This window comes from Sminthopsis crassicaudata, chromosome 4, assembly GCF_048593235.1.
Source record: "Sminthopsis crassicaudata isolate SCR6 chromosome 4, ASM4859323v1, whole genome shotgun sequence".
Lineage (NCBI taxonomy): Eukaryota > Metazoa > Chordata > Mammalia > Dasyuromorphia > Dasyuridae > Sminthopsis > Sminthopsis crassicaudata.
Genome location: NC_133620.1, coordinates 434,085,627 through 434,102,950, shown reverse-complemented (window position 1 = coordinate 434,102,950; position 17,324 = coordinate 434,085,627). Strand labels below are relative to the sequence as shown.

At 39.5% G+C, this 17,324-nt stretch overlaps 1 protein-coding gene across 1 annotated transcript in view; it reads left to right on the top strand.

The window, feature by feature from the left end:
• The window catches only part of NGF (nerve growth factor), an 81,447-nt gene extending 68,903 nt beyond the window's left edge, over positions 1-12,544 (top strand). The window contains exons 2-3 of the mRNA XM_074263156.1: positions 696-835; positions 11,660-12,544. Of these exons, the coding sequence (XP_074119257.1) occupies positions 11,672-12,382 (711 nt within the window). The 5' untranslated portion in view covers positions 696-835; positions 11,660-11,671 and the 3' untranslated portion in view covers positions 12,383-12,544. The remainder of the gene's footprint in view (positions 1-695; positions 836-11,659) is intronic.
• Positions 12,545-17,324: the final 4,780 nt, after the last annotated feature.

Sequence of the window (17,324 nt, the reverse complement as noted above, 5' to 3'; positions counted from 1 at the left end):
GTATCCCTCCCCCCTTCAGCTATTTTCTCCTTTCTATCTCTAGATTCCTAAAATTTGAACTTTGGCCTGGTTCTCTGAGATTTCTGTCATATTTTCATAAAAAATTTACCCTTATCTTTCAAATACTTGCATTTTTTAATTTGCTGTGATTGCTCATCTGAGTTTTCTTCAAAGCACTGACTTGTTCTGAATTGTCAGAGCATTTTTTTTCTAGTTTGATTTACTCTCATTATACTGTTCCAAAGTTGGCTCCATTTCTGCAAATGTGTAGTGTATAAAATGATTTTCATTTTTGCCATCTGATAAGGGTGCCTCTGTCTGCAGTCACATGTCATGCAGTCGATTTGTTGGGTATAAAAGTAGTCATGGACCATGCCCAAGAACAAACCAAAGGAATTAATCCTGGCACAAGGGTCACAGACTAACCCTCTCTCCAAAGGACATTGCCTACGACAATCCACATTCTGCAGGATAGAGTTTCTGGGAGCAAAGGACTAATTGTTTCTTTCTCTCACTAAAACCTACCCAGAAAAATAAAAAATAAGTTCCAGGTCATATCACAGGCAACCAGGTAAATGACCAGTTGGCCTTTGGGGGTGATTTCATTTTATTTAAAGACTTGAGAATAGCATGGATTCCTACTTCTGACTCTAATGAAATATTGTTTCTGATAATGGATGCTGTTCCTTCTCTAGAATCCTGGAGTGAGATTCCACTGGCCCTTGGCTGTGTAGTCTGGGGGGCTGGATGGCATGCTGGACCCAAATGCAGCTCAGCGTCTGGACCCAATAAAAGATTTCCCTGTGGAGCAGCTTTCTGTCCAGGCCACACTGAGGTAAGAGTTCATGTGATTATCCAAGCATCACCAGCACCTTGCATTGCAGGAAAGAGACCCAGAAGTGAATGGACAACTGTGAAATAAGCCTAAGGCTAAGGAAAAGGAATATTTCTGAACTCAAGTACTATTTAGAATGGGCCTGAAATACGAATTGGATATGAGAGGACATGTCTGTGTTAATGAACATGTGCACACAGAGGTTTCCAAACATGTCTGGAAAAAAGTCTTCCCTAAGGGCCTTCCTTTTGACCCCATCACTCCTAGGTCATGTGGGTCTGATCCATCCTACCTTTAAACTTCTAACTCATAAGTTTGATATATGAATTCAAGACCTTCTGTTCTTGAACAATAGCATCACTCCCATTCATTCAAAGCTCACCTTGGCTCATTTGAGATCATTTAATTTTATTTCACCTAGAAACCCCCCCCCCCCGAATTTTCCCTCAGGATTTATGGCTTGTAAACTGAGATCATAGATTCTTTTTCCATTAATTCAGTGAACACACCCAAAGACATACAAAGTGGATATTTATGCCACCTGTGCTGAATTTCCAGGCATTTAAATGTTCTTCTCAGGTGCTATTTATACTGAGCCCAATATGTGGGTGTCAGCAGAAAAAAAAAAGCAGTTATCTAAATATTTTGAATCTATCTAAATATTTATGTGGCATCATGGGGACAATGGATACAGAATTCTTGGCTGAGTTTTCTTCTGGATATCAAAGGCTAGATAGATATACTCTTACTTGATCAGTTCCTAGGTTTTTAAATAAGGGTATTAAGTTAGTTCTTCCTATGAAAAGAGCACAGAGTGTCAGAGCACTCAATAAATCCTAATAAAGGAGAAGCAATGGTGTATTTATGTAAAGAGGAGCCTTAAAACTGTTCTCACTGATCATCAAGAAACTTATGGAATCTTTTACTTTCCGAGAGAGAGTCTGTTTTATTAAGCTAAAGAAAGGGGCCAACTTATCTTTAGAGATGGGACAGAATGAAGAAAGAAATGAAAGAAGAAAGAAGGAGGAAAGGAAGGGAGGGAGGGCAAGAAAAATGAAAGTGACTCAAGCTTTTCTAAGAATGGAGGGAGAAAGAAAGCAAGACAGAAAAAGAGGAGAAGACGACACAAGAGAAAGGAAAGGAAAAAATCTTCATCTAAGAGCAAGAATTTTCTCTCCCTCTAATACTTAGTCTTTCTGGCTCTTTAGTCCAGTCTGTGGTCTGAGAATCACTAACACAGCTCATCTCCTGTCTTGTTTTAGCAGAAATTCTTATTCCCTTCTACAGCTTTCTCCCATTAAGGATCTTTGCCAAGTCTTCTGGAGTCATTAGTTCCACAATCCCTATTCAAATATGTGGACTAGTTGCCTAGTTCTATCCAGCTGTTGCATTACTTAGTCAGGTAAGGTGGATTTTGGACAGGAATCTATAGCAGGGTATATTTTTGCCAGGGCTCTTTGACCAGGTGAATGATTGGAAAGTGCCAGGTTAAACTAAGTAATGGTACCTACCAGACAGAATGATGGGAAGGTGATCGAAGGGTGCAGGACCAGGCCAATAAAGCATTCTTATCTGCCTCTTTACTTTGGGCCTTTTTTCTACCATTCCAGGGTGGGGTAAAGCAAATAAAATGTTTACTTCATAGAATCATAGCTCAGGAATCAGAAAGAGTACCTCAAGCCATCTTTTCCACCACCCACATTTTCCAGATAAGGAAACCAAGTCTCTCTCTGGTTCAGTGGCTGGTCCAAAGTCTTAGAGGTATAACCACCAGACATAGTATTTGACCCTAGATTTTCTGACCCCAGGGACAGGTAGGTAGTACAGTAGATAAAATATCAGAACTAGAGTCAATCATATTCCTGAATTCAAATCCATCCTCAGACACTTAGTAGAAATATGACCCTGAGCAAGTTGGTTAACTCTGCCTCCGTTTCTTCCTCTATAACATGAGCCAGAGAAGGAAATGCCAAAATACTCCAATATCTTTTTCAAGAAGACCTCAAATGGGGTTGTGAAGAGTCAGACATGACTGAAAGAAAATGACTGTTTTCTGCCTCCAGAGCTAGTCTTGGATGTGGTCATCCACTCGAGTGGTCTCTCCCACAACTACACATTGGTAACACTAAGGATGGTTGGTGGAGCAAGAGGGGTGATCATCATTGGCTCAGCATTTTCTTTTACTTTAAATAAACAAATAAACATCCATGGTTCCTTCCGTTGTTCACCACTAACCAAGGAGAGAATGTTTATTTTTTTTAAACCATGATTACTAAATGATACCACTGGAATAGAGAGCACAGACTTTTTTAGGAGTCTTTTAGATAATAAGATCAAATAGACAATATCACTATCTCAAGAAAATCTTTCTTATCCCAACTTTTAAGAAAAGTTTATAAAAAGAAAAAAAAATTCTCTTTTCTAGCCCCCTCCCTACCATATGAGAACATACTCAGCATATTTCAAAGTACCAGAAATTTCTAACCATGAAAGTATGGTTAGAAGTCATCGAAATCTAAATTTTAGCATGCATACCAAAATTATCTATTTTCTGTTGTTATAGAGAAAAATACATGTATACATGTATAAAATGTTATATATGATATATATTCATAATTATATGAATTATCTATATTTTCTATTATCCTATATGAAACACCAAATAGACTATTCTTTTGTATCATGTATTGCCTTGGCAGTTTTGTAAAGCCTATGGATCCCTTCTCACAATCACATTTTTCAATGCACAAAATAAACTGTTAGAGAGGGTCTAGTATATAGAACAAAGCACTTATAGCTATCTGTACATGTGTTCAATAAAGACTTAAAAAATCTAAACCTATAGAATATAATGCTGGCAAGCCAATGCCTCTTCCTTCTCCAGCTGGGAGATCATAAGAATGTAGTTTTAGAGTGAAAAGGGACCTCATCCATTGCCAAGTACAAAGCTTTCATTTTATAAGTGAGGTAACTAAATCATACAGAGGTCAAGGGTCTCTCTTAAAGTCACAAACATGTCAGGTTCAGAGTCACTAGCTTGATTGTTGAGTTGAATTGAAGTGAAGTGAATTGATTCCTTGATAATGGGGAATGGGAGGAATGGAATAAAGCTAAAAGAGCAATCTGGATCTTCTTTTAAAAGGTTCAAGTTTCTGCCTGTCAGGACTGATCAAAGCTGAGGAATATAAAACCAGACTGATGATGAGTTTCATTACTTTTCCCTATACATGTTCTCCCTCTAATGAAATTATGATGCAAGAAATTAGGGGAAGTCCAGTGGATGGAATACCAGATGGAGAGTAGGGAAGACCTTAGTCCCAACCCTGCCTCAATTACAAGTTTGGTTTAATCTCTTTTAGCCTAAAACAATAGCACCTACTTCACAAGATTAAATGAAAAAACAAGTAAGGTACTTTGCAAGGAACACTTTCTAACTATTAGTGATTAATTAGTGATAATTTTAGTGATTTTTATTAAAGCAAGGAAAGGAGATCCAGGTCCTAGAATCCCCAGGTCAGCTTCCACTGAATGACAGAAAAAAGGCAAGGGGGAATATAAAGAAGAACACATAAAATTCCAGAACCTGATTAACCCACATCCATCTTTAGGTCAATAAGCTAAAATAGAAAAAAAAAAGGTGGTTAGGAATCCAGCCTTGTCATTACTCCTTCTCTGCCTGCCAGTTTCATAGAGAATCTCATAGTTGGAAAGATCCCAGAAGTCATCTAGTCTAAACTCATTCCTAGGCTGGGACCCCGTCTCCAACATCCAGCCTTTACCCAAAGACTTCCTACTTATTAGGATTTTTTTCCTCACTTAAGTCTGAAATGTGCCTATTGCAGACTCAGAAGACCTTAGGGTTGGTAGTCAAATTCAATCACTTCATTTTAAAGATGAGGAAATGAGGAATCCATTAGAGCAAACAAATAATTTACTCAAGGTCACTGCAGGTAAATGTCTAAGGCAAAATGTGAACCTAGAGCTGCCTGAGCTCAGTGCTCTATCCATTATACACACTGCCCCTTTGCTACTTCCACAGATTGCTAATAGCTCTGTCCTCTAGAGACAAAAAAAAAAAAAAAAAAAAAAAAAGCACTCAAATTCCTATTCCTCAGTGAAAGTCATCCATATAGTTGAAGAGAGCCACTTAGAGACTTAGTGGTAAGTATTTAACAACTAGCTTTAGGGATGGGGTGGGAGGGAAGGAGTGGGATCCTGTGCACAGTACACATTATATACATTCTTAAAATTTTCTCTATCACTTTAAGTCTAGACAATTAATAAAACAAGATATCTAGCTCTAATTCATAGCATTTATGGATTTTGTCATGTCGGTGAACAGACGTAAAATTTTCCGAGTTCTTTCTTTTTTTAACCTAATATTTTATTTTTCCCCAACTATGATTTTTAAGATTAAAAAAAAAAATGACTTCCAAATTTTCTTTTTTCTTTCCCTCCTCCCAACCTGAGATAGCAATCTGAAATAGGCTGAATTAGAACAGTATTATTGAAATTAGTCAAGTCATCACACGATATTTCTGTTTCTGTATACAATGTTCTCCTGGTTCTTCTCACTTTACTCTGCATCAGTTCACGTAAGATTTTCCAGATTTTTAACAATGGGCTCTTTCATACAGGCTTGAAAGACTTCTCTTCCCCAAATTAAAGATCTCTAATTCCTTCAACTGATTCTCATATATTAGGATCTCAGTCCTTTTACTAACTCAGTTATCACATTCTATGTCAGGAGGTCTTAACAAGGTCCATGGATAAATTTCAAGAGGGTAAATGAGTCTGGAGAGTGAAAAATTACAAATTTGTGTTCATACAGTTGGTGTAATCCTATGTGTTTTATCTTGTACATTGAAAAATGTGATTGTGAGAAGGGATCCATAGGCTTCACAAGACTGCCAAGGCAATACATGATACAAAAAAAAGAGAAAAGATTAATAATTCTTAGTCCAGATGCTGTCCATTTTGCCAGTCTTTTTTAAAACATGTGACATCCAGAATTGAGTATAGCCTCAGTATCTCAAGGCCAAATCAGACTTGTTTGAAGAATGACAATGAAGAAGGAAAGGAACATCTGGTTGAATGTTGGCTTCCTGAACATCTACGCAAGTTACCAAAGATGAAAGTATGTGACTTGTACAGATTGTGTGCACATATGGGGGCATTGAGGGCCACTGTCGTATTTGCAAAGAAAAAGGCCATCTGGAAATTTCCCACCCCATTCCACTCTGCCCCTCATTACATGAGTATATGCCCCACAGGTGTTTTTAGGGCACTACTATTACAAAATTATTATATACAGTCCTGATGAAATCTAAAAGAAATCAGACTTAACTAAAAGAAATCAGGCAGTGATTTATTTTAGCTCCTAAACCCACCTCTCATTCTTTAACTTATCTAAAAGTTACTTATTGAGTGCTTCTTACATACAAAGTCCTGTGCTAAGCCTTGTGAGATGGTTTTAAAATCAGAGATCTGGGATTCTAATTCTGCCACTACTTGTGTGATCTTGGAAACTAATATGTAACCTTCCTAGCCTCCAGTTCTTATGGAAAGTGAAGGGATTGATTCAATGATTTCTTCTAGCTTTTAATGTATTAACCTGTGAATAAGATATGGTCCCTGCCCTTCAGAACATATATTTTTGTAGGACTAAAAGATGTGGTTAGAAATATCTATAATAATGTCTACCAAAAAAATGGAAGATTCCTAATTTCATAAGTATGGATGCATTTCCCATGGACAACTTGCACCATTTCCCCTCTCCATGTCCTTAGGAGAGGAGCTTTGTGAGTTGCTGTAATTCCTCCCCCTCAAAAAACCCAAAAAGTTCATCATCTAGTGCCCAGGTCCCTAGGGATGAGTATCTATGCGTAGCTAGCTAGCCCTTGGATTGTAGACAAAGTCTGTTCCTGGGCACAAAACCAACTCCTTTTAAGCTTCGTAGAAATTAGTGGTTTGCTCTCAGATACAGCACAGCCAGAGGTCACCTCCATTCCTAAGAGTAGAGCAGCAGAAGGAGTTTAAGGAAAGCAATATATGAGAAATAGCTAGATGCTACAGACTCTGAAACACAGGGGATAAAATTCAGAAAGAAGCAAGTTCAAATCCTGCCTTATATACTTGCTAGCTGTATGATCCAGGATAAGTCAATTTCTTCATCTGTAAGATGGAGATAAAAGAATCTAGCTTTCAAGATTTTTGTGAGGAAGAAACAAGGTAATATAGGTGAAGGACTTTGCAAGCTGGAAAGTGATATATATAATAGTAGCTATTATTATCATCGATGCCATGAGATAATAACATTGATGTGGCATTTTCAGGTGTACAAAACAATTTCCTCACGACTACCTCAGAGGCTAATATCAAAGGTATTATATACATGAGAAAAATGGAGATCAAAGAGTTAAGCAGCTCACCCACAATCACAAATCTAGTAAAGATGGAAAGACAAAAAAAATGCATCTTGACAGGAATTTCAGTGCCCTGGCATTGCAGTATATGATTTGATACATTAACAAATTCACTTGACACCTAAAAGCCAGTAAACTGAGCTGGGTCAGGAACTGGAAAGAACCAATTTCAAACAAGAAGAGGAATGGGATCCAGTTCCCACATGACTTGACACATTAACAAGGTCTATTGACATCCACAAGCCAGTGAATTGAGCTGGCTCAAAAGAATGTAAAGAAACTATCCCAACCAAGAAGAAGGAGATCCAGTTCCACATGGAGATTTTGTTCAAGCCATTTACATCCCAGCGCTATTGGCTTGCCCCCTTTCTGCCTGTATGGATTTCTTTATGGAGAGTGTGAAAAAGAATGTCCTATTGGATTTGAGCCCTGAATGAGAAAGGGAGATTTGGGTTTTTGACTAAAATGGGAAGAGGCTGAATGGTCAGAGAAAGTAGAGGGCAACTGGGATTAGGAGAGGTGTGCCCAGCACTGCCCAGAAAAACAAAAACCTGAGTTTTAACTGAGCCTATATCTGTCTCAATAGCATCTGCCCCCCCCCATAGGAAGTCCTCAAGCTCAGCTGGTACATCCATATCTAGAATTGGTTAATCTTCTCAATAAAAAGCTCACAACCACTCTTGAAAGCAGCATAATGTTAGCATTGCATCCTTTCTTTGTCACTGATAAATAGAAAGAGTTGTGAAGGGCAGTGGAAAGAACACCAGGGGATCTGAACTGTCTCCCTAGCTTTGGTGCTCACTCTGAGTGTAACCTTAGGCAAGCCACTTTATTTCTTCAACTACACATCTTTCAAATAGGAATAATTGCCCCTCCTATATCTACCACCCTGGCAAGCAGAGTTGGAAGATGTCAAGTTTGTTATAGAGGGGATTCCCTCTTCAGGTATGGGCTGGACAGGATGTCCTTGGAGGTCCATTCCTTTTAGATTTCTTTGACTCTAATCAAATTGGAAAATCAATGTGAAAAGTACACTCAAAAGAGGATCTTCGATAATCCCATCTGTCTCTATCCACGTAATCTTGGGCAAGACAATTCACTCTCTCTAGACCTCAGTTTCCACACCTATAAAAGGAGCAGGTTGAATTTGGATGACCTATATGATGCTTTGAATTTCTTCTCTGAGCTCGGTTTAGATTGGTGCTAAAGCTCAGTAAGGCAGTTATGGTAGGGATAGAAATTAGTCTTGGGATGTTTTACCAGACATGGAGCCCTGTGGCTCTGGAGGAATGTACCTCCCGAAGCTTGTCACTGCTTCAGTTCTGCAAGCTCATATATAGTTTTAGCTCAGGAGTTCTTAACCGGGAGTCCATGTATAGATTTCAAGGACAGGACATATTTCTGAAGTTGGATAGTATTTTCAGTAGCCTTCAGTCATGAATGTAAGCAATAAACCATTCTCTCAAAAATAGGTCTATAGATTTCACCAGATTGTGAAAGGAGTCCATGACCCCCTCAAAAAAAAATTAAGATCCCCTATTCTATCTTGAGAGTGGTAGGAAAACGAAAATAACTTTCAGAATTAAGGGTCAGAAATATATATGGAACCAAGGGCTTTATAATCCTGATGCAAAACTAGGCCAGGACTATAGAGGCAGGCAAAAGAGGAATTGTCACATCACTAGCTTGAGGCTGTGGGAAAATGCCAGATTTTTGGCACACTGGGGTTGCTGGGACTGGCCCTGTGAGACACACACATGTCTGCAGGGGGCAGGCTTAGTAGGCATGGCAAGCATTAACTGCCTACCACCAAACAGGGAATTTAGGGGGAAATTAGGAACATCTTCTTAGGTTTGGTGGATTTAAAAAAAAAAAAAATGCCCTTTGACACCAGAAAATTCCTCTTTCCATAGCAAATAGTATAAGGTGCGTAGACATGGTAGTGAACACTCAAGGTCTCCAGAGGGAAACTCAGGGGAAGTTGGAGAATGCAAGTTCCAAACTTTGCTCAAGCCTTGTCCCACAGCTCTAGCAAAAAACAAGCAGCACAAACCCAGAACAACCCAATCTGGTGACCCTAGCTGTCTGAGACCTTTTATTGCTCTGTGGGAAGAGTGCTGGAAACACAGCCTACAAGCCACAAAAATGTCCCTGATTCCTCCTCCAGTCCTGACCACCAGAAACACCCCTTGTTCCCTTCGTGACCTATAATAGACCCTGACATGACCAAGAACTTAAGATATACAAGAATACGATGGCCTTCCCTAGGAGTTTGGGAAAAATCTCTTGCTTCTTACGTAACCCAGTACAATTTAACAAATCTTTATTAAGAGCCAAAAAGATGAAAGGCACTGTAGTAAACTCTAGGAAAATAAAAACAAGACTCCCAAAAAAGCCAATCCTTGTAGTTGGATTTGCCTCATAAACTGCCCAAACAAATCAATTCACATCTAACACCTCAGTTTCCTCATCTGTCAATTGGGGATAAAAATAGCACCTCCCTCACAGATCAAATGAAATTATGTTTATAAAGCTCCTTGCAAATCTAAAGCATTATTCAAATATCAACTGTTATTATTAGAAGTATATAAATTAAAATATAAAATAAATATCAATATACAAATTAAAAATAAAATAAAACTGGAAACATGCAGGACAATTTGGAGAAAGGATTTTTAATCTGGAGTCTGTGAACTTTTTTATAACTTTCAATATCATTGATTACCTTTGCAATCCTACATAAAAATATATGGACATTATAAAAAGATATCCATACGTTGGATACCTTTGCAATCCTATGTAAAAATATATGGACATTATAAAAAGATATCCATACGTTGGATACCTTTGCAATCCTACGTAAAAATATATGGACATTATAAAAAGATATCCATACGTTGGATACCTTTGCAATCCTACGTAAAAATATATGGACATTATAAAAAGATATCCATTCGTTGGATACCTTTGCAATCCTATGTAAAAATATATGGACATTATAAAAAGATATCCATACGTTGGATACCTTTGCAATCCTACATAAAAAATATGTGGACATTATAAAAAGATATCCATTCGTTGGATACCTTTGCAATCCTACGTAAAAATATGTGGACCTTATAAAAAGATATCCATACGTTGGATACCTTTGCAATCCTACGTAAAAATATGTGGACATTATAAAAAGATATCCATACGTTGGATACCTTTGCAACCCTACGTAAAAATATGTGGACATTATAAAAAGATATCCATACGTTGGATACCTTTGCAATCCTACGTAAAAATATGTGGACCTTATAAAAAGATATCCATACGTTGACGATACCTTTGCAATCCTACGTAAAAATATATGGACCTTATAAAAAGATATCCATACGTTGGATACCTTTGCAATCCTACGTAAAAATATATGGACATTATAAAAAGATATCCACACGTTGGATACCTTTGCAATCCTACGTAAAAATATATGGACCTTATAAAAAGATATCCATAAGTTGACGACTGTCAAAAGGGATCATAACACACACACAAATATAACTGTTAAAAACTAGTCAATTGGTTCTTTTCCAACAATAATGTACTTCAAGACAATTCCAGAACATATCCACATCCAAAGAGAGAACTATGGAGATTGAATGTGCATCAAAGCACAGTCTTTTCACTTTTTTTTGTTGTTTGTTTGCTTGTTTTATTTTTTTCTCAAGTTTTTTTTCCCCTTTTGATCTGATTTTTCTTGAACAGTATAATAAATGTGGAAATATGTTTAGAAAGATTGCACATGTTTAACCTATCGGATTGCTTGCTATCTAGGAGAAGGGGAGGGGGGAAGAGGGAGAGAGAAAAATTTGGAAGGCAAGGTTTTGCAATGATGAATGTTGAAAACTATCTTTGCATGTATTTGGAAAAATAAAACACTTAAGAATCTTTAAAAAAAAAAAAAATCCTGGTCAAGAAGAGGCAGCCAGCTGGTGCAGTGGACAGAGAACTAGATTTAGAGTAAGAAAGAGCTGAGTTTCTAGATACGTGACCCTGGGCATGTATTTAAGCTCCCTCTGACTCAGTTTCCTCATTTGTTAAATAGGAATAATAAAAGCATGAGTTTGGGAAGATGACAAAGGGATGCGCTGTTATCGGAAGGTATTTTGCAAACTATGTAAATGTTAGCTGTTATTCCTAGAGAGATCAGGATGGGGTCCCGTAGAAGATGGCGAGTAAACCAAGCTTTGCAGGAGCAAGAACTGGAGATGAGGGTGACATTCACCTTAGATGTGGAAGGCTGTCTTCGCGGAGGCCCGAGGGGGAGTTTGGGACGGCAGGATTCCCTTTCGGGAAGGATGGTGCCGGAAAGGTAACTGGGGCCACGCGGTAACCTCCCGTTTTCGTTCCCTTGCAGGTGCACAGAGTGATGTCCATGTTGTTCTACGCTCTGATCACAGCTTTTTTGATCGGCATACAGGCAACACCGCAGACACAAGACAATGGTACAGCAGGGCACTCCATCCCCCAACCCCAGCGGACTAAGCCCCCACACGACCCTGACACAGCTCAGCGCACCAGCCGCGGCCCCCCGGCCGTAGACAGCAGGGGAGCCGGGCAGACTCTCAACGTCTCCGTGGACCCCAAGCTTTTCAGAAAGAGGCGGCTGCGCTCCCCGCGGGTGCTGTTCAGCACTCAGCCCCCGCCCGTCATCGCGGATGCTCAGGACGCGGACTTTGCCGATGACGCGGCCCCCCTCAACCGGACTCACAGGGGCAAGAGGTCGGCGCACCCCGTGTTCCACCGGGGCGAGTTCTCGGTGTGCGACAGCGTCAGCGTGTGGGTCGGGGACAAGAACACCGCCACCGACATCAAGGGCAAGGAGGTGACGGTGCTCGCGGAGGTCAACATCAACAACAACGTCTTCAAACAGTATTTTTTCGAGACAAAGTGCAGGGACCCCAAGCCCGTGGCCAGCGGGTGCCGAGGCATCGACTCCAAGCACTGGAACTCCTACTGTACCACCACGCACACCTTCGTCAAGGCCCTGACCATGGAGGGCAAGCAGGCGGCCTGGCGCTTCATCCGGATCGACACGGCCTGTGTGTGTGTGCTCAGCAGGAAGACCGGGAGACCCTGAGCTGGCCGGAGCGAGCCCCGGGCCCCCTGCCCTCCGACACTCTCCTAGGCCCCTCCCTACCTCAGCCTGTAAATTATTTTAAATTATAAGGATTGCATGGTATATTTATAGTTTATACAGTTAAAAAAAAAAATCATTATTTATTAAACTTTTTGGAAACAGCCTTCGGGTCAGTCATTTCAGTCAATTTCCTATTGTTGGGGCAGCTGGGTGGTGCAGTGGATAGAGCACCAGCCCTGAAGTCAGGAGGACCCGAGTTCAGACACTCAACACTTCCTAGCTGTGTGAGCCTGCGCAAGTCACTTAACCCTAATTGCCTCAGCAAAAAAACAAAACAAAACAAAACAAAAAAAAAAAACTCCTGTTGTTAACTCTCAATTTTCCTGAGGTGGGTTATTCCCGACAGCAATTTCTGATTTTTCTATTTTCTAATCCTTAATTCATTTCTCCCATAAAAATTCACTTCCATTAGCCATTACAAGACAAAATAATTTTAGATATTTGCCTTAAAAAAATTTTAATTAGGAAGAGAAATTCTTATTCTTTACAAAAATCAAATAGCCCAAGGTTTTTGGATTCTGGTGCATAAGAAGCCACAGGATGGATAATTTCAACTTTACAAATTAGGAGCTTAGTAAATACTTATGGATTGATAAACTGATGTAGTTTAATACATATGACATAGCCAAAAACTACTTGAAGAACTTCAACTTCTCTTGAAACAGCTCATCCCACTTTGGGAGAGTTCTAATTAGGACTTTTTTTTTTTTTCTGACATGTCTAATATCCTTATAGTATTTAAGAAGATGCGGCTATCCTAGGTGCTATGAGATGGTCATAGGTCATGAAAAGAGAGCAGTTTCGGTGCCTGAGAATCATAGATTTACAGATGGTACAGAAATAGAGATGACCTGGGCCACTGATAATAAATTTAAATAGAAATGGAGCCCATTAAATTGTACATAAGAATCCTTGCTGATAGCTTATTGACTTAGACTAGAGATTCTGCAACTTCTACTCTCTACTGCTTTTGACCCAAAATATTTTTACATGAGCCTGGACAGGTATATATAATCAAACATCCCATTTAAAAATTGCAATTTTGTGACCCCCACATTCAGTTACAAGGTCCCACATAGGGTTCTGATCCACAGTTTAAGAAACTTCTATTTAGAAAACCACATCTTAACATTATCTATGTCCTATTGTATTTTAATTTATTTTACTAATTACTTCCCAATTACATTTTAATCTGGTTTGGACTGCATTTGGGAAGTGTTCAATTCCTCTGATCTAAACCAATTTTCTCATTTTTGACACAAGGAAACAAGCCCAGGCAGGTTAACTCCCAGATTCGCACATACTACTTAATAAATAAAAGATGTAGAATTTTTTTATGTAGGATTTAAAACCACATCTTCTGATTCCAAATCCAACTATCTTTTCAATATATCATACTTTCAGAGAATGTATAGGAGAGAGAGAAAGAGAGAAAAAATTAGGAGACAACTGATGGGAGAGAAAAAGGAAAAAGGAAAAAGGAGAAGGAGAGAAAGAAAGCAGAATTCCCTTTTTACTGAAAAGCTGTCCAAATATGTAATCCCTTCAGATAAGACCTGTCACATTAGATAATATAGCTTTTATGAATTTCAGGTTTGCAAAGTGCTTTACATAAACTATTTCAGTTGATCAGATGTTATGTTAAAGTTGCCTTCATTATTATGACTTGTCCTGGGTTCCCAGCTTGTCTTCAAGACTTATTATGGAACCAGGTCCAACAAAAACTTTTTTGACCTTAAAAAGACTTCCCACCTAACAAGAGTCTTTATGCCCACAGATTATCTCTCAGTCTTCCAGCAGTTATTGTCTTGAACCAAAAAGATCATCTTCCTAACAATACTAACATAGGTCTTTTGGAAAAAAGCAATTTATGGACATATAACGAAAAGATTTTTGAACTAGATTCTCCCATTGACCAGAGAGCATAAGTTTCCAAAGACAGCAGCAGGTTCTGTCTCTAAGAAGAGGGAGAGTAGATCCTGAAAAGAGAAAATAAACAAAAAGGGGAAGGGAGGAAAAAAGAGGAAGCCTGTTCCAAGACAGCACAGGGGACTATTCTCTCTGTTGTTCCCCTAATAAATTTAAAGTTTTTATTCCCTTCTCATTTTTTTCAGATCAAACTAAACCCATACATGTGTAATATATAACAGATGAGAAAAAATGTTTTTATATTCATGATCTCATTTTACAGAACTAGAAAAGATCTGCAATTTCATAAAATTAACTCCTTCCATGAATATCAACTTCATCAATAATTTAGGAGATAATCCCCATGGAGTTGCCTGAGGCACATAAATATAAAAATAACTTGGGGCAACTAGGTGACACAGTGGATAGAGCACCAGTTCTGAAGTCAGGAGGACCCAAGTTCAAAATCTGGCCTCAGACACTTAACACTTCCTAGCTGTGTGACCCTGAGCAAGTCACTTAATCCCAATTGCCTCAGCAAAAATAAACAAACATGAGAGAGAGAGAGAGAGAGAGAGAGAGAGAGAGAGAGAGAGAGAGAGAGAGAGAGAGAGAGAGAGAGAGAGAGAGAGAAAACTACTTTCACAGGGTCACACAAGTAGTGTCTAACCAGGATTGGAATTGCAAACCCAGTATTGTTTATTGTTCCATCATTATACCTCTTTTATTCTTTGTATAATCCAGTGGGGTCGCAAATACAGGTATTCTTATCTTCATTTTCCAAATGAGAAAATCTAAGAAATTTTTTTTGTCCTGAGTAATACAAGGGGAAAGCCACAGGGATTTTTTTTTAAGATGGCAAAGTGAGGCACAATTTTAAGATGATTTTTTTCTATTTTCATTTTTTTTTAAATAATTAAAATGGGAGAAGTAAGAGTAAAGACAAGAGTTCAAGGTTCCTGAGTCTTTATCTGGGGCTTTTCCCAATAGGCTACAGTGTCTGTAGCAGCAAAATGAGCATTATGGGGAAATTGAATTCACAGATCATACTAGATTTGGAGCAAGAATACTGGAAGTTGGAACAGGGAAACCTGGTTTTGAATCCTCTCTGAAGTACTTTCCAGATTTAGGTCTACAATCAGATGGGAGAGAGTTTGTCTTTGACTTAGAGGCGGGAGCCAATCAATGTTAAGACTGAGAGCTGATTAACCAGTATCTTTCCCTTTAGGCTGTGTTCTGCCTAGGTACCTTCCATTTTTCCTGTACCTACCTTAAAACCACTTTTACAGCCCCTGAATTGACTGACATTTAACATTTCTATTCTTCATTTTTCCCCCAAGTGAAATTTCTTTGCCAGTTCCTTTTTCCCTCCATGAAAACTGGCCAAAGTCTTCCCAGGAAAAATGCACATTGAGTTGTTAATGTTTTCTACAACTTTCTCCTTCCCTACTCCCATGACTAAAGTAGGTAGATGAGAAACAGGGAGCTTGGCCTGAGAGACATGATGAAATGTGCCCTGTTTTTTCTATCAAAGCTACTGCAACCCAGAATAAAGATTTATGTGAAAGAAACCCCAAGAACATTCCGTGCTGAGATGCTAATTGAGATAGGGACCATGGAGAGGGAGAAAGACAACTCCATCCTCCAAGATCTCACTTCCTCTCTTTTTGCTGTTTGCAAGAAACAACTGGGATTCTCAGCATCAAATGATCTAGTCTCCCCAGATTTAGCTGCCGGGGCCTCTTTGCTGTGCAGCATTGACGTGCCCTAACAAATCTAGAGAAGGTTAAAGGGGCCCAGGGAAAAATCCCACAAGGGAAGCTCCTGGCTGGGACAGGTTTCCCTCTCCCAGCTGTCACACCATCACAAACAGCCCTGGAAGGATATATCTTGCACACAAGGTGATTAGAACTTTTGGGGAAATAAAAGTTTCCAAAAGTGTTGAAAAAGAAATTAAAGTAGGCAATTCTAGAAACACCTGGAGTAAAAGGGTAGTTTACCTGAGCCTATTGACTTCCCTACAAGTTGGCTTGTAGGGAAGAGGCTAGCTAGTAGTAGTACAGCCTCTCAGCTGTGACTAGTATTCTAATACCACCAGGTAAGAAAGGCTCTCACATCTGGGTCCTGACTCTCCTCACTCTCCTACCTTTCTTAAATGCAAAACTTGCCCTGAGCTGAAATGTGGAGTCCCAGCGTGGGAGCAAATGTTTTCACACAACACAGGAGGATATCAGTTTGGCTGTACCCCATTTGGAGGGTTCCAAGAACAATTGCTGGCCTGGTGGTTTCAGCTGCCTGCTCTCTTGCTCCCACACACTGGAGGGATCTCTGGTTTATAGACCTACCCCAAGCTGTCTCCAGGGACACACAAGCCAGCAATGTGTGGGCTCCAATTCATGTTGGAAAAAACACCCCAAAACTTCACATTATTCTGTGCGGAAGAACAGCAGTTGCATAACCAAAGGAATTTTTCTAACTCCATGTTCTGTCTAGCTTCTCCCAAAACTCTGAAAGCTTAAGACCCATCCCCCCTTTCTCTTTTCTCATCTTCCCTCAAAAAGCATCCCCACAATGTCCAAATAAATGTGTTCAGACCCCTTCTCAGCCTCCCAAATGAACCAATCCTTTACCTTTCTCAGCTTTAGGCAAAACTCCTGGTTCCCAGAGATGAGAGGAATATGCTACCTGAATCTGACTAACATCCCATATTGTCCTTCTGACCTCTCCTCTGCTAGAGACCCAGATGAAATCTGCTTCCCCTAAAAGCAGAAAATCTATAATATGGATACAGATTTTCAGCAGGGACCAAACAGCTAATTAACCCTGCCTAAACATAGGGTCATTGGTCAATGATGAAGAATGTCTTTCTGACTCTAGGGCCACGGCTCCATCCCCAGGGGAGATGCCCGGGCTGCTCCCACATGCCTCTGCTGAGGTGCCCCATCTTACTCAGCACCTCAAGCATGCTTCTTGA